General features: G+C 39.3%; 1 protein-coding gene across 1 annotated transcript in view; it reads left to right on the top strand.

Moving 5' to 3' along the window:
* GABRR3 (gamma-aminobutyric acid type A receptor rho3 subunit) overlaps positions 1–24238 on the top strand; it is a 60159-nt gene that overhangs the window by 15641 nt on the left and 20280 nt on the right. Inside the window, exons 4-8 of the mRNA XM_017955066.3 lie at positions 6113–6180; positions 11732–11955; positions 15614–15696; positions 16761–16901; positions 23213–23365. Coding sequence (XP_017810555.1) covers positions 6113–6180; positions 11732–11955; positions 15614–15696; positions 16761–16901; positions 23213–23365 — 669 coding nt within the window. The remainder of the gene's footprint in view (positions 1–6112; positions 6181–11731; positions 11956–15613; positions 15697–16760; positions 16902–23212; positions 23366–24238) is intronic.

The following is a 24238-nucleotide window of genomic DNA, read 5'->3' as shown; positions in this document are numbered from 1 at the left end:
GAGCTAGAATGCCTCTCTTTGGGGGAAGAACTAGTATGGCAAATGCCATGGCTCCCTCTGAACATACTCTGCTGAATTGTCTTTTAAAAATGATTTATCACTTCTAGCAATTAAGATTGATCCAGTGTTAGAATACTCCTTAATGTACTATCTTATTCCATCCTCGCAGTGACCCTATGAAACAGGCACTATCATGATACTTAATATCGCAACGTGAAAACTGGGTCTTAGAGAGGTTAAGAGATTTGCCCAAGGCCATGAAAACAGAAAGTGGTAGAGCTGAGTTGCGATGGCAGGTAAAGAAGATGAAAATTCATATTACAGGTACATAATTGGAACAAAGACTTTCTTCTCCTTAGACTGCTTAATGTACACATAATTGCATCACTGAGGGTACCAAGTTTTCCAACAATACACAGGGTATGGGGAAATCATCAGGTTAAACTCTCTGACTTACAGCTAAATCCATCCTGATTCTTCTTTCATTGACGGAGCTTTCCACTTCCACAATTCCTGAACTGACAACTTTTGAGAATCCTAGAGATGTGGAGATGAGGGAACTATGGATGAGGGTTAGAAGCAAGATCCTCTGGCAGTAGAACAGATACATCCTTCTGATGAATAATGAATACCGCAAGTGTTCAGGGCGGGAGATACTCTTCTCATGATGTGGTTAAGACCAGGGGAAGTGCAATAGGCATGTAGGTACTGCAGAGAACTAACTTGTTAACAGGCAAAACAAAAACGTATGTTAAATATTCTTACATTGAGGATTGGGTTTTTTTAGGGGGTGGTTGGTTGTTTTTTCAATTTTCTGAAATCCTTTTGATTCCAGTTCTTTTTTTGTTTGTTTGTTTTGAGAGAGAGTCTCACTCTGTCACCCAGGCTGGAGTGCTGGAGTGCAGTGGCGCAATCTTGGTTCATTGCAACCTCCACCTCCTGGGTTCAAGCAATTCTCCAGCCTCGAGTAGCTGTGATTACAGACACGTGCCACCAGGCCAACCTAATTTTTGCGTGTTTTAGGAGAGACAGGGTTTCACCATGTTGGTCAGGTTGGTCTCGAACTCCTGACTTCAGGCGATCCACCTGTCTCGGTCTCCCACAGTGCTGGGATTACAGGTGTGAGCCACAGTGCTGGCCAATTCTAAAGGTCTGACCTTGATTTCATCACATTTGTGCCTCAAACTTTAGTAAGTATCAGAATCACCTGGGGGTTCTGAAGGCACAGCTTACTGGGTTCCACCCGCGGAGTCTCTGATGCACTAGATCTGGGTGGGGCCAACGATTTGCCTTTCTAGCAAATTCCTAGGTGATGCTGCTGGTCTGAGAACCACAATTTGAGAGCCACTGTATTAGGTGATCAGCATCAGATGAAATCATGGTGAGTTGAATTTTTTGTTTTGCAGAGCATTTTTCACACTTGTTGAATCATAATTTAAGATTTAATAAGGCTTGAGATTAAGCAAGTTTAGAAATATGTCTCTTTTTTTTCTTCTGAGACTCTATTTCTTTATCTTTTTTTTACTTTTCTTCACTACTTCTCTTATGTATCTTCCTTACGACCGTTCTCAATAGACTGTTTTCCCCCAGTCAAATTTTCCCAGAGTTTATATAATAGGCTCTACAACTACTACGCAGATATTCTGTACCTTGGTCTCTGTGATTTTACAAAAGCTCTTTAAAATATTTCCCCTACCACCATATAACAAGCAGAATCTTCAGTCGATAAATTTGCTTGGCTGTGGGTTTTCGGCCACCAGGGAGCGCCAGTCACACAGGAATGGCTTGAAACTGGCCACTCCGGAGCCACAGTTGGAAGCTCTCTACCTGATGTACTCTTTTCAACACAAATTCAAAAACCTGCCCTAATTCCAGTCAGGTTAGATTCCTCAATTAAATTCGCTCCTATGCTAGAGGAAAGGGTTTTTATGGAGATTATTTGAGGCCGTGGAAAGGAAGAAAGATTGAGAGAAAAATGACTATCCTTGAATGCAGACCTTGAACCAAGCGGTCTAGAGAGGCTTTGACACTCAAAGTGGTCCGTGGACCAGCTGCAGAATCACCTGGGAGTTAGAAATGCAGATGCACGGGTCCCAACCCAGGATTCTAATAAAAATCTGCAGTGATTCCCCTAAATCTTACAGTTTGAGAAGCACTCCTGTAGATGAGGAAGAGCCAACTCTCCTCTTTTATTTTAAAACATGTATGCCTTCATTCTCCATCCCTACCTCGTCCTCACCCCCCAGAAAAACATGAAATTGACGTGAAATTTCGACTCTGCTTGATCTGTTAGAGACACATTTTAATATTTTTTTAAAAATGAAAACGCATTTAAAAAAAAATACTTTCTTTCCCGAGGAGACTTTGTGGGGTCATTAAAAATGCAATTGAAATGTGCTGCTTAGTGGCAGGTGCAAATCATCCCATGATTAAGAAATTTTTCTGACAATCATGGACTGGGGCAAAATGGTGTCCAAATGACTTGTGTGTTTAATCAGTTTGAGCAGAAAAATCCATAAATTCAGTCAGAAGTGTCAGTTGGTAGCTCTGTGAAATACACCCCTTAACCTTCTCTTGCCTGTCTTGGTCAGAGCAGTATAAGAAGCTCTTATACCAGTGACCCATTTCTCTGTTCTCACGGCTGCCTTCCTTGGGGGAAATCAGACTGCAGGATATCAAAGACAAGCTTTAATTTATCTTCTTTCTTTATGCTTGTCCGCAACACAAACACACGCACATAGTGCTTCCCTCTTGAGCTAAATGTAACTTCAGCACTTCTCTTGCCTTAATGTGTTTTCCTAATTAGCTTTAACATTAAAACCAGCTGCTACTGCAGTGTTTTTTACTTTTATAAAGCATTAGAAGATTAATTGACTCATTATGTGGAAACAGGAGGATATAAATTTAGGGGAGCTTTTTGTTTAACTTGGGTTATAAATTGCAGCTCATTTTCTTTATTTATGTTTTCCCTACCTTTTACATCTCCCATAACTAAGGGCTTTTTGTTTTAGTTTTATAGATGATAATTTCTTTGTTTCTTCAAAGTGAAATCATTTCAGTATGTAGATAGTGGCTACAGAGTCAAGACAAAAGCTAAAGTTATAAAAGCTGCTTGCACAGTCTTTGCTTGTCAAAGGAGAGGACTATACTGTGAGTCAGAAGGATCTGGCTACTTTCCAATCATTAACTAACTTTGGGTTTCAGGCAAGTGTTGTAACCTCTCTGAGTATGCACTCCTTCGTGTCAAGTGGAGCTAAAATCAGTTCTCTCTAGCTAACAAAGCAGCTATAATTAAAAGATTAGATGATATATTATATAATGAACTTTAAATGCATTATATAAGTCAGATGTATAACTTTTATTTAGCCCTCATTATTCCAGCCTGCATAAAAACCAAATAGATGCTATATCTTTCCGTATACAAAAAGGATTATAAATGTGTGTACTATTACCTAGTTAGTGAACCATCATCATAATGGTTAATATTTATTTAATTTTCACTATATTTTAAATGCTTTAGGTACTGAATTAATAAAAGTACCTAAAATTATTATTTACACTGTTACATTTATTACTGAGCCAATAGATAACGAAGAAGTTGGTTTTAATACATCTGAATGCAGTTAGGCTAAGAACTTGACAAGCTTTCTATCACATAATCACAGCAACCCTATAAAGTAGGTACCATATATTTGGTTCTGTTTTACAGATTACATGAGGAGTTGAGGTATTTACAAAAGTTTGGCACTACCTCAGGTTTATATGGCTACAAATTCCACGGATTTTAATCCATATGCTTATTGCCACCTTCTATCTGTGACTCAGCTCCTTCTTTGTAAAAAGAATGATCTTTGGAGCTTTTATCTGGCTCCCAAACTGTGATTCTGCATCTTGGCTTTACATGCTGCTCACTCTCTGCTCTGTCCTCAAGAATGCTAGAGCATAATACAGTTCCTCGAACCCATGAATAAGGTGCAGTGCGACATGGAGCTCAAACGAGGCAGAAGTGATGTCCCGGCGCAGTGGCTCACACCTATAATCCCAGCACTTTGGAAGGCTGAAGTGGGCGGATCATTTGAGATCAGGAGTTTGACACCAGCCTGACTAACATGGTGAAATCCCGTCTCCACTAAAAATACAAAAAAATTAGCCAGGGGTGGTGGCACATGCCTGTAATCCCAGGTCCTCGGGAGGCTGAGGCCAGAGAATCGCTTGAACCCAGGAGGCAGAGGTTGCCATGAGTCGAGACTGTGCCACTGCACTCCAGCCTGAGTGAGACTCCATCTAAAAAAAAAAAAAAAGAAAGAAAGAAATGAGGCCAGACAGCACCCAAGAGCATACATTTTCCTTGCAAACGGAAGAGCTCATCCCCACCAGAACCAGTATAAATCTGGAAGACTGAAGGAAGAAATTGAAGTTATTTCCAGAATCCCATTCCTAACAGACAAGCTATGTTTTAACCCCGATCTCAGATCAGCCTGCAAACAACCCTTAGGCTTCAGTGCTTGGGCAGCAGTGGCATGAATAGGTCTTTGGAGGACAGTTTTATGACTGTCTCCAGGCTTGTAGAGACAGTTATCAGCAACTAGGATCTATTTATAAATCATGAGGTACTGACTGCAAGTTGCTCTCTGGCTTAAAAAAAAAAAAAAGTGCTGGAAGCACTGTATCTTTTTCTTTTTTTCTTTTTTTAGTGAACATTGGATTCATTATCTAAATGTGCGTAGGATTGGGAGTAGCGGCTTGCATTCCTAAGGGGCAGGTTTACATTTTTGCTTAATTGCAGTAGTCATAACATTTATTATATGCCATTTGTTGACTACCAACTAAGTTCAGTAACTGTATTATGTCTAATCCTCAAATGAGTCTCCACGGTGAGTTTTACTAGACAAATTTTATAAATCAGGTAAACTAAGCTTAGAGACATTATTTACTCTCATTCACATAACAATTGTGGAGCTGGTTTCAAACTCTAGCCTGAGTGACTTTAATGCTAGAACTTCATTTGGGGCATTCTGCCACTCCTCCAAGACCTTTCCAGATTTTTTCTTCCCTGGGAGTTTTGGAATTATTGGGAAGATTTAGTCAATCTAAAATACCATGGCATTTTATTTGGAGCCATGGCGAAGATATTTTCATGAACTGTTATTTTGGTAATTCTACTAATTCAAGAAAAAAGGCACATACACAGAAAAAAGCACCAGAGCAGAACCCTATGAAGGAATAATAGTGAGATGTTCCCAAGTTAATGCTTAATCAAAATTACCATTAAACACCATGTAAGAATTGTCATAATTTGGCCAGGTGCAGCGGGCTACGCCTGTAATCCCAGCACTTTGGGAGGCCAAGGCAGGCAGATCACCTGAGGTCAGGCGTTTGAGACCAGCCTAGGCAACGTGGTGAAACCCCCATCTCTTCTAAAAATACGAAATTAGCTTGGTGTCGTGGCATATGCTTCTAATCCTGGCTACTTGGGAGGCTGAGGCACGAGAATCGCTTGAACCAGGAGGCAGAGGTTGCAGTGAGCTAAGATTGTGCCACTGCCCTCCAGCCTGGGCGACAGAGTGAAACTCTGTCTCAAAAAAAAAAAAAAAAAAATTGTCATAATTAGTGTTGTAGGATATATAGTAATTGATCCAATATATCAGGAAGAAGATGGAAGTTAAGATGCAACTGAGGTATTCCAGAAGCCTGAAGCAGGAATATATTTGCATGCCATCCCTGTGCCTGGCCAACTGAAAACTTTCAAAATAAAGAAATGATACCGAGGGCACGGACTTGAGGATCCAAAAGAGGGAATTTGTTAATAAAGTGAAAGTGACATCAGTTAATTCCTGGAAGAGTCACAGAAAAGATACAGGGACTGGCAAGACATACCTTGGGTTTCTATAGTATTATGCATGTAAAGGGCTGTTGAATTATAGGCATACCTGTTCCACGTAGCACATCCAGGCATTACGTAGCCTCAGCCTCATTAAGGAAGCTTTTCAGGCTTGACTCCTCTAAATCTGTCTTTGTTTCTTTTATCAAGAGCATTAATCTGTCTGTTTTGAATGGTTTTAAAATGATTATAATGCATTTCTCAGGATTTTACCCATTCTTCTTTCTGAAGGGTCCCCAGTGCCAGTAGGTATAGATGTCCATGTTGAAAGCATTGACAGCATTTCAGAGACTAACATGGTAAGTTTCTTCATGGGATATTGTTCTTCATGGGATATTGTCTGAAAAGACAAACTCGACAGTGTCAAAATCACTAGTGTTTTAATAAGTCATTTTAACTATGTATGTTATTTATGTCTCCTACTTTGCTTAATAATAGGGTCATGATGGCTCGGCTCTCTTCTATCTACTTCATTTTACCCTGGATTACAATTCTCATTCCCTTTCTACTTTTCTATTTTCCTTCCAATGGTTTTCTAGTGGTGGAACACTGTAGAACATCATGATATGTTTACCTATGTAGCAAGAACTGGGAACAATTGTATAAACAGAAGGATGACCGTACTATATGTGCAATATGAAATCTAAATCATGAGTCTTTGCCCATAAAATAATAAACGGTTGAACCAGCATTGATGGGCTGCTTTCAAATATGTCAAATGATATTAATTTTGCTTACCTGTAGACAACCAGTAGCAGAGGGATAAATACTTTTTTTAAATTCATGGGACTAAAAATTTAATTAAAATTTTGTCTCTTCCCTTATATTTTTCTAGAGATCTAAAAGAGACTGCCATTATTTAACTTTGCAATGAAGCATCTGTATTTTCCTAGAGTATTATTCACTCTATGAAATATCCATAAAACTTGAAACTGACCCCTTATCTTCAACCTTCCTGTTAGCCTTTTTCTGTCCTTTACGACATTTTGCATGCCTTGCTTTTTTGTTTCTTCTTCCCGTCCCTTAACCACTTTAGCTATTTTTATGTTTTAATATTATCAACCATAATTTTCCATTTTATTTTCTCTATTCCCAATTTAGGACCACCTTCCTTGTTTACATAATTACCAGAGACATTTTTTAATTAAGTGATTTTAGGTTTTTCAAGTTGTTTTGCTCTAAGAAAGAATAGTTAATACCATTGCTAGCTTATACATACGAACACCTACATATTTGTTTTCAGATATATTTCCTTTTTACCCACTCTTGTTCTGTTAATTTGTTCATGTAGTTTCAGAGTTTGGTTGAGCCCTCTTTAGTTTGTTTTTCTATCCCAAAGAAAGAGTGCCTTTATAGCTTCAAATTTTCAATAGCTGTTTCCTTGCGGTCTTAGTCTGTTTGTGTTACAATAAAGGAATACCTGAGGCTGGGCAGTTTATAAAGAAAAGAGGTTTCTTGGCTCATGATTCTGCAGGTCGTACAAGAAGCATGACACCGCCATCTGCTCCTGGTGAGGGCCTCAGGAAGCTTCCACGAATGGCAGCAGGCATCACATGGCATGAGAAGGAGGAATGAGGGGTCGAGGGAGGTACTAGGGTCTTTCAACAACCAGCTCCGGGTAGCAGGGGTGAGGAAGGGAGAAGACTGTCATGGGAAATAATTGAGAACTCATTCATTACTAACAAGATGGCTCCAAGCTATTCCTGAAAGATCTGCACCCAAGACCTAAATACCTCCTGATATGGTTTGGCTCTCTGTCCCCACCCAAATCTCATCTTGACATGTTGAGGGACAGACCTCACGGGAGGTGATTGGATCATGGGGGCAGTTTCCCCCATGCTGTTCTTGTGATAGTGAGAGAGTTCTCGTGAGACCTGATAGTTTGAAAGTGGCAGTTTCCCCTGCACATGCTCTCTCTCTCTCTTCTGCTGCCTTGTGAAGAAGATGTTTTCTTCACCGTTGCCTTCCGCCATGATTGTAAGTTTCCTGAGGCCTCCCCAGCCATGAAGAACTGTGAGTCAATTAAACCTCTTTTCTTTATAAATTACCCAGTCTCAGGTAGTTCTTTATAGCAGTGTGAAAATGGACTAATACACCTCCCATCAAGCCCCACCTCCAACACTGGAGATCACATTTCAACACAATATTTGGAGGGAACAAACATCCAGACTCTATCACGTGATCTCACCTAATGGCTATGTATCTTTATATTTAAACGCTTTTTCTATCTCATTTCTTTCTCCTCAGTTGCTGTCTTTTCCATCATCATCTTTAGATGGATCTTTTTCATTTTCTGTCAATACTACACCACCTTCAGGTGTTAATGACAAAGGCCCTAACTGGTACCTACTAGTAAGATGCAGCTTATGAATATGTTTTGGTTTGGTTTCAATTTTATATTTGGTTTGAATTTTAGTTTTTTTTGTCCATTCTACCCAAAGTACTAAACAATTTAATGTTTGGGCCAGGAGCAGTGGCTCATGCCTATAATCCCAGCACTTTGGGAGGCCGAGGTGGGCAGATCATTTGAGGTCAGGAGTTCGAGACCAGCATGGCCAACATGATGAAACCCTGTTTCTACTGAAAATACAAAAAACTTAGCTGGGTGTGGTGGCACATACCTGTAGTCCTAGCTACTCAGTAGGTTGAGACAGGGAAGTAACTTGAACCTGGGAGGTGGAGGTTGTAGTGAACAAAGTTCGCACCATTGCACTTAATCCTGGGTGACAGAGTGAGACTCTGTCTCTCAAAAAAAAAAAAAAAAAAAAAAAAGTTTGAATGCCTTCAGATGGGGCCTGTGCCCTCCAGTTTGTCCTGGAGCCCGTGCCTTGCTTTGCTCTAGAGTCAGCCTGCTTCTTTCATTAAACTTGCCCACCTGGTCCTTGGAGTCATTTGAGATCACAGCTTTTATCCAGATGCTTATTGTCCTTTGTTTTCTACTTTAAACATGGCAGTCTGGTTTTCTGTTTGTTTTTTAATAAAACCAAACCAAAGAGTACCTCTTCCATGAATTGGGAAAAGTTATTTTCTTTTCAAACGCCATTTTCCATCTGAAAAGATTTAGTTTGTTGTTTATCCAATCTCCTCATTTGATGGCCATTTTTATGTACATGAATCCTTGAATTTCATTCCATTTTCTGGAATATTTTACATGTGCGTTCTTATAAAACTTTTAAAAGTTGCTTTTATACATACTTTAGAGTAAGTATTGTTGATACATAAACTCTAGCGTATATAGTGATTTTCAGAGTGTTACATTTTAAAATTTAGATTCTATGTATTATTTTTGTAATAATGCAAATACCTCAATTAAAGATAAAAAGAGACAGTGAACAAACAGCTGTTAAGGGAGGGACCTAGAAAATATCAATCACTAAAATCAAATAATCTTTTCCTCTATATCCTTAATCCATATTTTTTTATGTATAGTGATTCCTCCAACTCACTAAAGGAAAAGTTCAGGACACATAAAAATTCTAGAAAAGTCTAAACAAAATCTTCTATGACCCATTACACCTTGTTTCAGTCTGTAAACTCTTCAGCTAATGGTCTGTCTCGTCTTTATCATTATCTAATTCAATATTTATGTCAGTTCAATGTAAGTCTTAAAGATTCATTTGCCATTCCCCTCCAAAAGGGAACAGCACTAAGAGGACTCGCTACTCAAAAGAGATTGGTTTAGAAGATTTTGTCGCTTTCCTACCCAAAGGCAGCTCTTTTACTGATATTTCCTCGAGCCTGTTGTGCTCTGAGATCAACCCTTTATTTCCCCTCTCCTGGCATATTATCCAAGTCATTTTTTTTTTTTTTTTTTTTTTGAGACGGAGTCTCACTCTGTCACCCAGGCTGGAGTGCAGTGGCCGGATCTCAGCTCACTGCAAGCTCCACATCCCGGGTTCCCGACATTCTCCTGCCTCAGCCTCCCAAGTAGCTGAGACTACAGGCGCCGCCACCACGCCCGGCTAGTTTTTTGTATTTTTAGTAGAGACGGGGTTTTACCGTGTTAGCCAGGATGGTCTGGATCTCCTGACCTCGTAATCTGCCCGTCTCGGCCTCCCAAAGTGCTGGGATTACAGGCTTGAGCCACCGCGCCCGGCCTATCCAAGTCATTTCTGAATGACGCAGTTTGCATCTAAAATCCTTATTGTTTCTAACCAGCAGCACCCAGAACTGGACATCATCTTTACCCCCTGAATAAGGTTAGCTGTGCTAGTCCGTATCAGATCAAACTGGACTGGGTTCACATGCCCCGTTTGAAAATGCTTTCTAATTGTCAGTGATTCGCCCTCTCCCACTAGTGTTGCTTTTTTGTCTTTGTTGCTTTGTCTATTTGGTTTTGCTTCTCATTTATCTTCTTTCTACTCTCTTGTCCACCCTAACTTCACTTTCTATCCATTTAAGTTTTGTCTCACCCTCCTCCCGGAATGCTGTTTGGCCTGCTCCTAATGATAGCGCCAGCGTGTGGTGACTTGTTGTATCACCGACATGCACCAGCATCTGCTATTCGACTGCATAAACTCAATGTTTGCCTAGTGACCTTCAAATCAGACAGAGCATCTAATTCTAAATATATGCTTATTAAGGCACTCTGTGCAGTAACCCACACAATTCCTTGTATTATGTTAATGAAAGAACCATTCGGTTTATTTGCCCTCACCCTAATTCAAAATTACACATGGCTAATGTTCCTTGATTAATCCAGAGCCATAAATCAATATAGCTCTATTCTGAACCTAGGACAAACTAGCTCATAATTAATTGGTGACTCATTCAGAGTTTACTGAAATGTATCCTTTGTTTGTATAATAAATGCCAAAGTTCTATGATATGCACTAGTTCAAAAAAAATTTGATTATCATTGGAAAAAAAAAAGATAGTAAGAAGTAAGCAATTGTGAAATAGAAGTAAGCAATTGTGAAATAGTAAGAAGTAAGCAATTGCAAAATAGTAAGAAGTAAGAAATTGTGGTTGTCCAACAGCCAATAATTTGGATGAAGCTGGGGGAGTTTCTATTCAAACGACCAAATATTTGGAACATCTGAGAGCCAAACAAAACTCAAATTATTAATGAAATGAACTGTTTTTTCCAATATAATGCTAGTACAGTTTTTTCCTCTCATCAATACATTCTTACAATGTAAGAATAAACATTAACAATTCAAATCCCTGAGCCATACTGAATCAGAATCTCTGGTAACTAGCTTCTGGGAAATGTGCCATTTCAACAAACTTCAAAAGTTAATCTCTGCACACTAAACTTTGAGAACTACCATTTCACAATATGCTTTCTGTCTCTCAAGCTGAGAACAATTCTGTCTCTGTCCCAGGACTTCTGACAACTTGCTTTACACGAATAGCTCTAATAAACGTTGTATCCATGTTTTTGTGGGATTATAGTTTATTCGATTTGGGAAAACTTCTTTAACAAAAATCACATGAGTATCAATACAAAATCAATTTTAAAAGTGATTTATTTAGAATGAAAAAGGAAATCACAGTAAAATAATGGACAATAAAATAGTAAAGTTTCAGGTTCCTTTCTTCTGAAATCTCTTTAGGTTATTTACCAGAATGCTTACACAGAAATGCTTCCCATTTATAACCTGGTTCCCCTTCCCCAACTTGAATATTCTATTATAACTCCCAGAAATTCTCAACATTCACTAGACTTCATGTGAAGGAGAAGCTCAAAGCACAACCTTCTTAGCTTCAACCTGAAACTACAATATTAGCCATTCACTTAAAAGTCATTAACACCATGGGAATGAGTCCTGGGACTAATAGTGTTGAGTGGTCATCCTGAACCATGTTCCTACTGGTGTTGATTGGTCTCTTTTTCTCTCTGTCTAGGACTTTACAATGACTTTTTATCTCAGACATTACTGGAAAGACGAGAGGCTCTCCTTTCCTAGCACAGCAAACAAAAGCATGACATTTGATCATAGATTGATCAGAAAGATCTGGGTGCCTGATATCTTTTTTGTCCACTCTAAAAGATCCTTCATCCATGATACAACTATGGAGAATATCATGCTGCGCGTACACCCTGATGGAAACGTCCTCCTAAGTCTCAGGTAAGGAGAGCTGCCTGTGGCCTTTGGCTTCCTTGTACTGCAGCTGTCTGCACCAAAGCTGATGGTGCTCGTTTCAGATGAAACTCCCAATGTTGCTGTCTGTCTAATGCTGCTGGAGATTGGGGCACAAGCATAAGATGTGATTTTCCCCTGGTTCTAACATCTTGATTTTTAAAAATGATTTTCTATTCTAACTATACCCAGGCTGGGTATATGTTGGTTAGACAAATAGAGTGGAGCTGAATTATGGAACTCCTAAAATCTGGCACAGAATATTATAGGTAAACAAGCCTGTTTTCCTCCTCAGCAACTCCACCCCGTCCCTGCACCCCACCAAGCAGTTTTGGAACCTTGGATTAGCTAAATAACTTTTCTTAATTGTCTCCTTCATTTTTTCATGGGAAGCTATAGCTATCATTCAAGCTAACACCAATTTGCTTTCTTTTTCTTTTCTTTTAATTTAAAATGTGCATTCCAACACTTTGCTATAACAGCTCTCCCTTTTTAATGTTCCATATTTTCCTTTAGTCAAATGAGTCCTGTGCATATTGAGTGGCTTATCATGGATAATTCTAAAAATGTTTGGTAAACCCAAGCAACTCAGCTTTTTTTAAATGTCCTACAAACCTTAGAAAAATTCTAAAGTAGGGTGAAAAAATGATACCCCAAAAGATATCCAAGTCCTAATTCTTGGAACCTGTGAAGCTTATCATGTATGACCAAAAAAAAAAAAAAAAAAAAGAAGAAGAATCCTTACAGATGTGATTAAGTTAAGGATCTTGAAATAGGGAAGAAATTATCTGGATTATCTGGTTGGGACTAAAATGCAATAATAAGTATCCTTATAATAGAAAGGTAGAGGAAAATTTCACGCGTACAAAAGAAGAGGAGGCAATGTGATCATAAGCCAAGGAATGTTGGCAGCCACCAGAAGCTATAGGACACATGAATTTTCCCCCTAGAGCTGCTAAAAGAGAAGGTCCTTTATGACACTTTGATTTCAGCCCCATGATACTGATTTCAGAGTTCCGGCCTCCAAATCTGTGAGAGAATAAATTTCTGTTGTATTAAACCACCAAATGTGTAGTAATTTATTACAGCAGCAGTAGGAAACTCAGATTATTTTTGCTCATTAAAAATACCTTACCGGCTGGGCACGGTGGCTCAAGCCTGTAATCCCAGCATTTTGGGAGGCCGAGGTGGGCGGATCACAAGGTCAGGAGATCGAGACCATCCTGGCTAAACCGGTGAAACTCCGTCTCTACTAAAAAATACAAAAAAAAAAAACTAGCCGGGCGAGGTGGCGGGCGCCTGTAGTCCCAGCTGCTCCGGAGGCTGAGGCACGAGAATGGCGTGAACCCGGGAGGCGGAGCTTGCAGTGAGCTGAGATCCGGCCACTGCACTCCAGCCTGGGCGACAGAGCGAGACTCCGTCTCCAAAAAAAAAAAAAAAAAAATTCCTTACCCACTTCAGCACAGAGCTGTTGCCAGGCATTTTATAAGCGCTGTCAATGTTTTTAAAAATGCAATTAAAGGAAAATATCACTTTCAATGGGTTTTCTTTGATGGGGGTGGGGGGAGGAGCAGAACCTCACTGTGTCACCCAGGCTGGGGTGCAGTGGCACCATCTCAGCTTACTGCAGCTTCTGCCTTCTGGGTTCAAGTGATTCTCCTGCCTCAGCCTCCTGAGTAGCTGGGATTGCAGGTGCCCGCCACCATGCCCAGCTAATTTATGTATTTTTAGTAGAGACAGGGTTTTACCATGTTTGCCAGGCTGGCCTTGAACTCCTGACCTCAAATGATCTGCCTGCCTCGGCCTCCGAAACTGTTGGGGTTATAGGTGTGAGCCATCGTGCCTGGCCTCAATATAACTTTTAAATCAGGAGTAGCATCGGACTCATACGTACTGGAGTCAAGCCCCAGTAGGAATCAGGAGCAGAAGGGCACTATCTGGACAAAGAATCAATTGTTTTAAATTAATTTTGGTGGGGGGAAGTCCAGTAAATAATTAACTCAGTGGATTTTTCTTACCCTGCACATTCCAGGAAATATTTGGCCCTTGCCAGGCTCTTGCAGGGTAACCTCTAACCCCTTGGAATATCCTAACTGATAAGAGTATCTTTGTTTACTTGGGGGCTGGGGGCCAAGCCAGATAGTTTCTGCTAACAATGTGATTTACAGTGGAGGCTTTGAGCCCCTGGATATCAGCTTGACCTCTGGAGGGGCTGGAGACTAAGGTCAGTCATGTGAGTGGTCAGTCATGACTATGTGGCTACTCTCAATTGAAAGTGTAGATACCAAGTCTTGGGTGAGCTTCCTTAGTTGGGAATGTCCCCAGGGTGTTGTCACATATCATTGCTGAGAGAATTAAGCACCAACCACATAACTCCATTAGGAGAGGACAACTGGAAATATGTTCCTGATCTCTCCTGGACTCTGCCCTGTGCCCCTTTTCTACTGTCAATTTTCATCTGTGTCCTTTCATTATAATATAGGTAACCAAGATGACAACAGCTTTGCTGGGTTCTGCGAGTCATTCTAGTGAATCACTGACCCTGAGAGTGGTCTTGGAGATCCTCTAACACAGGAGGAACTCAAAATTGTTGTCAGCACAGCTCTTCCAGCCAACAGTAGAGCCAATCCAAGCCCAGAGCCAGATCCCCTGGTTCCGGCTTGGTTCTGACACTGCCTAGCCACCTAGCCTCCTTGGTCATTAAGTCACTCACATGTACTATGAAGGAAGTGGACTGAAACACCTCAGAGGGTCCCTTCTAGGTTTAAAGTACTAGGAATACACCAAAACAAATATGTTTTGTGGCAAGTAATCCTTGGCTTGATGTTTTGTTGTATGACTATTGACAGTAGAATTAACCCACAGAAGATAGAATGTCCCTATTCCTCTGATTAACTCAAGGGCACCACAGGTAGGAGCATCTGTTGCCTTCGTTTTTTGCAAACCTGCTCAGGGGCCTTTTATGAACCTCTGATCTGCTATTGTGGGTACCAAAGTTTCTACTCTGAGGCAAGGTCATAGTAAAGCAGCCTCTGCCTGAAGCCAGGAAAATCTAGGAGGATATAACATTTGAAAAAACAATTCTCATCAGTATGCAAGCCTTTTGGCTTAATACTACCTGAATTATGCATTGTGTACATGGATCTATAACTAAGAATGCTCCAGGCTTTTCACTCACTACTGGAAAGAGAATATCCTCAGGTAAACTTGCTTTGTGAAGGAAACCTTTAACTATAGGTTTTTATTGCCACCATTCCAACCCTTCGTTACTACAGACTATTTATGTGTGCATCTTCCAAAAAGCAAAAAATATTTAAATCTGTTTAAAAGTCTTCTCACTTTGAAGAGTGTTTTTCTAGAGACATCAGAGCCAGAAAATATGGAGGGGGCTGATCAGGAAATGGTGAACTCAGAAGCAGGTATGAGAGCTCAATTCACTCATTGACTCTGTGTCTTAAGAAAATCATCCACCCTCCTGAGTTTGCTTCCTTGAATGTTATTTGGACAGAAGATAATACTGCCTGTTTTGCATTATTCTAGAAAGACACACAGAACCGGCAAATAGTAAGAAAGCTTCAATGTCGCGTGCTCATTTGGCCAGATGGTTAAATGATCTGTAGTTTTCTTTTTCTCATTCTTTTTATAGGATAACGGTTTCGGCCATGTGCTTTATGGATTTCAGCAGGTTTCCTCTTGACACTCAAAATTGTTCTCTTGAACTGGAAAGCTGTAAGTCTCACTTCCTGGTGGAGTGAGTACACATCATTTGAACACACCATCACATACTCACATGTAAATAAGCATGCTCTTAACAAGCATTTTAAAATATTGATATATTTATCCAAAACCAAAACAGTGTGGGTTGTTTTTTTTTTTTTTTTTTGGTTTCTGTTTTTTTTTTTTTTTTTTAAATGAAGGTTGATGGTAGTTTGTCTGTTAAAGGAGAAGGTTCAGAGGAAAAGCATTTTGATAATTGCATATTCTACAGTTTCCACAGTAAAGGAACAGCTCCCTAAAAAGGTCTATTCTTGCTAATGCTGTTATATAGACTGACACAGACTTGCCACATTTAGAAAGCTCTGGAATTCACGTTCCCAGATGAATCACAATCCTCCATTAAGTAGACTTGGATTCCCTAGAAAAATCTAACTGTAGACATAGACCCCCTAATCAAAGCCCCATCACGGGGCATCTGAGCTGTCAATCACTTTTACCGATCAGCTATTTTTGATGGAAGATCTTAAAAGCTGACTGCAATTTTTGAAAATGTGTCTGAAATGCTGGGAATCTCAGTAGATGTCTACTCCACAGATGCTCTGCCCCAAATCCATTAGAAATTTTCCATACCACTGTTTGACTTTAGAAAATTTCTTGTAAGATTAGCCCATTTTGGAATTTCATCCAAGGAAACTAAAAACAAAGGGGGACTAACGGCGTGGAGTCAGGCCTGTGACAGTGAGGGGATGCTACGATGTCACTCTGAGGCCTGGCTTAATGCTCTAAGAGAATGCACACAAATATGGGAGCAGCTATCTGGGGAGTTTCAATTCATTGTGTGGGCACAAGATCCACATTATACTAGTCATCAGGGTCTAACTTTTAGAGATTATTTTTCCTCTTCCTAAAAGCGTGTGTATGATCAGTCCACTGGCAAACATATTTGTATCACCTAATATGTACATGTCATTGGACTAGGCACTAAGGATACAGAGTCACATAGGACATGGTTATGGGACTCATCGAACTTACAAGAGCTTATTCCACTTACAAGACTGGTATTTTTCATGTTTTAGATGCCTACAATGAGGACGACCTAATGTTATACTGGAAACACGGAAACAAGTCCTTAAATACTGAAGAGCATATGTCCCTTTCTCAGTTCTTCATTGAAGACTTCAGTGCATCTAGTGGATTAGCTTTCTATAGCAGCACAGGTACAGCATTTCACGTGGGTGATTCATCAGCATTTATTGGACATCTACTGTTTGCAGAGCACCACAACATGTGAAAAGACCGGAATCCAAGCAAGTGTCCCCTTTGGCCAGGACCATCATTCCTCTCCTTTTACAGGGAGCAACCTCCACCTTTCCATACATCATTTCTTTCCCACTCACGCAACCATCTCTAACTAGATGCCTCACTTCCATTCTTGACTTCTCCAGTCTCAATACAGCAGACAGAGTAATCTTTTTGGAACATAAAGTTCACAATTCTTTCCTGTTCTAAACTTTCCAGTGTCTTTCCATCACATTTACAACAAAATTGAAGTTTCTCAACGTGATCAGTCTTCTGCCTAATGTGGGACTAACCCACTCCCTCTGCCCCTCAGCACGTGCTACTCTCCCGACACTGGCCTTTTTGCTTGCCCACCTCATTCCATCTGCAGGGCCTCTGCTTGGCGTTCTTCTCCCTCTGCCTGGAATGTTTTCCCCCAATATTCTCATGCCCAGCTCCCTCACTTCAGTCAGAGCTTTGTTCAAATAGCTTCTCAAACGGTGCTTTCCTAACCAAAGCAACCCTGTATAAAACAGGCTTCCCTTCTCACTGTTCCCTATTTCTGTCATCACAGCACTTACCATCACCTGAACTATACATTTATTTGACTGCTTTGTTGTGTGAGTGTCTTGCCAGGAAAAGGGCAGGGAATCTTGCTGACCATTTCTTCTGCAGTACCTGGAATGTGCTTGGCACATGATAGATGCTCAATAAAAATCAGTTGAATGAATCCATCCATAAAGTGCATCATTGCCCCAAACAGAAAACCCATCTGAAATTGGGCCTATGTAGTACTCTTTACTATGACAGATGTATTTCTGAATTGACACCTTTTATCCAAGATACCTTTTAAAGTTATATGTGATCCCCGTTGACTAAAGTTGGAAGCAGCCTCCTTCTGCTCCCCTCTACCTTCCTCACCCTGCACTATCATTCCCCTGCTGGATATTAATATTCTGGGTCATTTTAGGCCGAATCCATGTAAAATGCTATTTCAGATTCAATGCAGCCATGCTCAGGCTAGCCAGAAAGTGTGCCAACAGCTGTCCCTGAGTTTCAGAGTTGTCCTGGCTAGAATGCTTTTATCTATTCTGCCTTGATGGTGGTGCCTTTTCTCCTCAAAGATTCTCTACTCTGTTCTTAGATCTTGGAGAATAGTTATCAAGTTTTTATCTAAAAATCTGCAACTTTAAGAGAGAAGTAGAAGTTTACATTGTAGAGAAGTTAAATGATTCTTTAGGAACAACAGCTATTTAGCTACTTAGACCCAGAATAAATTCTCTATTTCACTCCATTATTTGTCTACATTGCTTGGGATTCAGCAAACGATACTATCAATTTTAATCATGTTTATTGCCTTTTCTGGTTATATAAGTAACACATATTTATTTGTTTTGATCACTGATATATCCCTGGCTCATAGTTGATGCTCAAAGGCTAATTATTGAATGAATGAATGAATAAATGTTAGATAATTTGAAGAGACCTCAGAAAAATTTAAAGGAAAATCTCTTTGTAATCCTACCTCATAGAGATAAACTATATTATTATTTTGATATATTTTTCTGCTCCTCCTTCTCCTTCTTTTCTCACTTTGTCTTTCTCTATATGAATAAATATATGCATATATTTGTCAGGATTCTTAATGTTCTTTTTTTTTTTTTTTTTTTGAGACGGAGTCTCTCTCTGTCGACCAGGCTGGAGTGCAGTGGCCGGATCTCGGCTCACTACAAGCTCCGCCTCCCGGGTTTACGCCATTCTCCTGAGTAGCTGGGACTACAGGCGCCCGCCACCTCGCCCGGCTAGTTTTTTGTATTTTTTAGTAGAGACGGGGTTTCACCGTGTTAGCCAGGATGGTCTCGATCTCCTGACCTTGTGATCCGCCTGTCTCGGCCTCCCAAAGTGCTGGGATTACAGGCTTGAGCCACCGCGCCCGGCCGATTCTTAATGTTCTTAATCCTAAATTAAATTAATATTTAAATAAAAGAATGTGTGCAATGAACCATGATATATGTGAAGTATAATGTATAGGATGTTTTTTCATTTCACTATTGCTATGATAAAATAACTTTGGCACATGATAAATTGTAAATAGATATTTGCAATGTTTAATGCTAATATCATGTGATATATATGAAGCATAGAAATGCAAAAGAATTGTCTCCTGCACAGAACATATACAAAATATACAATAATAACAATGGCATTTCTTTAGCTTTTAAAGCACAATTATCCAGTAACATATATCCAACCATCCTCTTAACAAGAAGTTAAATTTCACTTCAAAATTCTAACTTTACCACTAAGTCATTCCATTTGCTCTACTATAATTTTATTGGTGCTTGTCAGACTTTTTGAGCCCTACCAGGCAGCTCCAACACTAGTTGATTTTTGTCTTTTTCTGATCATGGTTTTAGAATCTCTAAAGCCGGGCAGAATACTGGCATGAAAAAACTTACTGCTTCCAAAGATGCTTGCATTTTAAAATGAACTTTCACATCCTTGACATTCAAATGTAGTTACATTTTTAAGAAATAGCATTTCAGTTCCTAAGAAAAATGAAAAAAAATAGAATTAGGTTCAAATGTACATGCTTTGTGTAACATGAGATGGAGAGTTATCCATAATACATTAATATTTTTTAAAAGCAAGTTACAGAAGAATATATTTTTAAAAATCCCATATTTGTTATTGAAGAATGTATTTATCCATATTTATGAGTGTTTATGTACATATGTATACATATCGTGTGTGTGTGTGTGTGTTTATGTGTGTGTGTGTTTATGTGTGTGTGTGTGTGAAAAAATTAACAATAGATACGTCCGAGAAGTAGGTACTAACTGGGGAGATTTTCAACATTTGCATTTTTTAATTTGTTACAGTATATCCATTTTTTTAATGACAGAGATGGTAGGAAAACTGCAGAAGGGAAGCATTGTGGAAGTTGTATTCAAATATTAAATTAATAATCATATCTGGGTTCATGTAACCATCCCTTAGGTTTCGGAAAGATTACACTTAGAAACTTACTTTAGTTCATGAGCATGTGATAGCTCTGCCTCACATTATCCACGAATCATTAAACATAATCTTCTGACAGTCAAACTCAAGTGTCTTTTTCGGTCTAGTTTCCTGTTGAAGTATTTTACTTTCCTCAAAAATAATTTTTGATTTATTTTCTTCACTCCTTACAACTACGAGCCACAACCACCACTCCCAAATCAACTTTATGAAAAACCTATCCATCTGACTCTGGCTATAAGAGCCAGAAATATAGTTATAGGACCTTAGTTTCCATTTTATAGCTGAACAACAGGGTGTTGGTTTTTTTTTTCCTTGGCCTTCACCACTACCATTGGCACTGTTCAAAAATCACCACGACCTGGCAATATGAACAAGCAGGTGAGGGCTTCTGCCTCCTGCTCCCTTTCTCAAAATCCTCAAAATCATGCACTATAAATTTACAAAGAAAAAAGAAATGACTCCTGCCCCTAAGGGATGCATTGAATAATTTTCTTTCATAGCATAATCTAGTGGCTAAATGTGTAAGTAGTAGAAAGAGACTGCCTACGTTCAAACCCTGTCTCTATCATTTATTGGCAACGTGACCTTGGACAAGTTGCTCAATCTCTCTAACCCTTAACTTTCTCATCTTTAAATGGGTTTCAAAATACTCTCTACATCACAGGGTTGTGAGGATACATGATGTCATATAGTTAAGTACCTTAGAATGATGTCTGCCATATAATAGAGGCTCAATAAATATTAGTTAGTAGCTATTATCATTATCCTGTTTTCATCCACATTATCTTGATCCTTTTCATAGACAGTATTAAGGCCTACTTTCAAAGGACCATTGAAGGTGACTGTCTCTAGGCATAAAAACCTTCTCTATTCTTGTCTTGGGACTGACTCCCCAAATACTGGCCTAGTCCTCCATTTCCTTGGGTGCCAACTCTCTAGTCATTTTCTATCTTTTATTAACTCCTCTTCTTTCTCCTGTATGGCCAACTGATGGAGGCAGATGTACCCGTCCCCATCCAAAATTTAGTTCAGATGCCAAAACTGATGATGCCATACATATGACAAAAGGGTATGAAGTGATTTATTACTCACATAATGAGGCTTTCTAGAGAAAGATGGGCAGGTTCCCAAGCAGGTCTGAAATGAAAAATGGCTTGAGAGAACAGGAAGGGGCTACTGGCTTGCGTTTTTATGGTAGCTAGGGGGTGCAGCTAGGGTGAAGTCTGCCTGTCGTAGGACAGGATGCATGGTTTGAACTTTTCACAGGTGCCAAAAAAGGGAGACCTAGTCTTTTTTATGAACTTGCTCAGATGTAGGGCAGAAGGAGAAGTTGGGCTTGAGAGTTTTTCTCAGTCAAACATCAAAAATAGAATCAGACTCCTCTTTATTGTACTACCCAAAATGAAGTCTCCACAACGTTCCAAGGCAGCACCACCTTTCCTGATAGGGAAATGGACTCCCCATGACCTGCAGGTTCAACTAAAATACCACCCCTAGTCTAAAACCACAAGGCAGAGCAGCAGTTTTACTTCCTGGTTACTCCACCCTGCCCCCACCCCACCAAAAGGAAAAAAAAAAGGTATTCTCCAGAAAAGTATGAATAAAGAAAGGATGCAGTTAACTACTTTTATTTCAAGTTAATAATGAACAGAAAACCATATACAGTAATACTGTCTTTCTTTTGAATTTCTTTCACAGGTTTTCCTTATTTCTTTTCACCTGACAATAATTATATGAAGTTGTAAGTTCAGATAGCTGTTATTGTACTCCACAGCCATCACTGAAACTCTCGGTGGTATACAGTAATAAATTGGGGCTGTGATATATGTGATACAAAACAATGAGAAACTTAAAAAATAATTTATATTTTAACTTTATAATGTACTATGCGATGTATCTTTTATTACTCCTGGTAATGAAATTGTTTGATATTCCTGAACATGTATCAACTGACTGTTAGAAGCTTAGAGCTAGGTAAGGAAGAAAAAGATAATGAACATTGAATTGACAATAGGATTCTAAGAGTCGAGTCTGCCAGTTCAGTGTGGGTTGGCCAGGTGTATTTCGCAGGCCAAATGCCTAAGTACTTAAGTGATCCATCTAATAGGTTTGCCATCTTGGGTTTCTAAGAAATTACCACTGAGACTAGCAGAAGGGTTTTCCAACTCTGCAATATCTATGATTTTTATTTTATAACTTTTGACCTATAGTCCCTGTATTTTGAATAGTGTTGTCTGAAAATAAACAGAATTTATCACGGAAAAAATAATCATAATCTTGCTACTTATTCATAAAAGATGTATTTTCTTGTTTCCTCATTTATTGCCTTATTTTAGTAAAGATTTAACAAGTTTGGCACATAGTTATTGTGAAATAAAGCAAGGTAATATACAATAGAAGGTATGAGAAAAAAAGAAAAATAAGGATAAGGTATTATATATCCTGGTACGTGGTCATTAAAGAATGGTGCTCAGAGAAGTCTGGTAGATGTCTGAAAATTTGGCTTTAAACTTCCTTGTAGTCAATGGGAGAGGTAAACCAGAACAAAATGTGCGTGTGGATGTGACCACAAATGGTGCTTTTAATTAGCACAATTAATCAATATTACCAACATGAGTTTATATAATTTCAATAAGAAGCAAAGAAACATCAGTTGGTTACTTTTTTTGCAGATTTGCCATACACAAATTATGGTATTCATGAGACTTTAAAATTATAAAACTAGCTTATGGATGTTGTTTTCTTTCCCCTTTGAATCCCCAGCTGTCTCCCTCCCAGGTCAAAATCCAATGACCTAGTACCTACTGTGAATCTTTTCATTCAGATAAATGTTTCTTTTCATTTGTTATAGCTAATATATGGTTTGCTGGCTCTTTTATGCCATTATTAGTCATGTATTGAAGACTTTCCCTCTTGCAGAAGCACCACAGCACAATATATTGTGGAGAAAGATCTTTAGAGGCCATCCCACAAAATATAACCGCTATTCATCCCTAAACTGCGGGTTTGGAAGTTAAAGGGGATCTTTGAGTCAAATAATTAAGCAGACTACAGTTCAGCTGGTTGAACAAACATTGACGGAGTGCCAGGCCCAACTAAATGGAGACGAGTATGTCAAATTCCATGTCCCCAAGGGCTTGGAGTCTAAAGAAGCAGGTCATTTCACTGAGTGCAGTGTTTCTAAGGGGAAGCTTGCTCTAATGAAAACTTTGGCTTTTTTCCATAGGTTGGTACAATAGGCTTTTCATCAACTTTGTGCTAAGGAGGCATATTTTCTTCTTTGTGCTGCAAACCTATTTCCCAGCCATACTGATGGTGATGCTTTCATGGGTTTCATTTTGGATTGACCGAAGAGCTGTTCCTGCAAGAGTTTCCCTGGGTAAATCTTCCCCATCTTTATAAAATACTAACATGGGAGAAAGTTCAAGGGAGGTAAATGAAATGGGTCATACATGGAGAGGAAAAGAGAGTGGTGGCTTACTAGGGATAGTCAGAGATGAACATCCAGGTTGCAGTTTTGGTCTTGACATCCTCAAGGGCAAATTGTCATTGAGTTCTTTCCTTGGGAACCCAGATTTTAGGGATGAAGTCTTTGCTGACTGACCTGCAGTTGGGTGACAGTAAAGAAAGGAGGTGAAATTATGAAGCATAAACAGCTTCACTTTTAAAGCTTATCTCTTTTCTTTTTTAAGGAAACCTCCCCATGCATTATACAAGTCCATTTAACTTTTCATGACAAACCCTTATATCACAGAAAGGAAAACCTTCAAACTAATTCACACTATACTGTTAGTGTATTAATAATAAATTACCATGGTGGGTTAACAAGAATGTGGAGGGGATGCTTGAATTTGAAAATATGAATACTGATTAGAAATTAGGATGTAACTAAAAGGCCCAAATCAGAATCAACCACAGTGGAATTTCAGGTACAGTGGCATATTAGTTGGCAAGAGATTTTAGGTGGAGAAACGTTGCCAGCCTCATTAAGTCACTAAACAGGGGTGATTATCTACACCATCTAACATGCTATATGCCTCTGTCACACACACTGATTTATGGGAACCATTTCAGACCCACTTAGCAATTATTGAGATCTTAGAAAGTGGAAGATACCAAGCTAAGCAGTTAGATGACATGTTACTTAATGAGAACCCAAGAGATAATCCCACTTGCCTTTTTTGCTGGTCAGGGCAGAGCCCCCTCATTTTTATCTGATTTTGTTCTTTCATTTGTAGTGCTCTATCTAGAG

Source organism: Papio anubis, chromosome 2 (assembly GCF_008728515.1).
Source record: "Papio anubis isolate 15944 chromosome 2, Panubis1.0, whole genome shotgun sequence".
Classification (NCBI taxonomy): Eukaryota; Metazoa; Chordata; class Mammalia; order Primates; family Cercopithecidae; genus Papio; species Papio anubis.
This window is presented reverse-complemented; position numbering and strand designations above follow the sequence as displayed.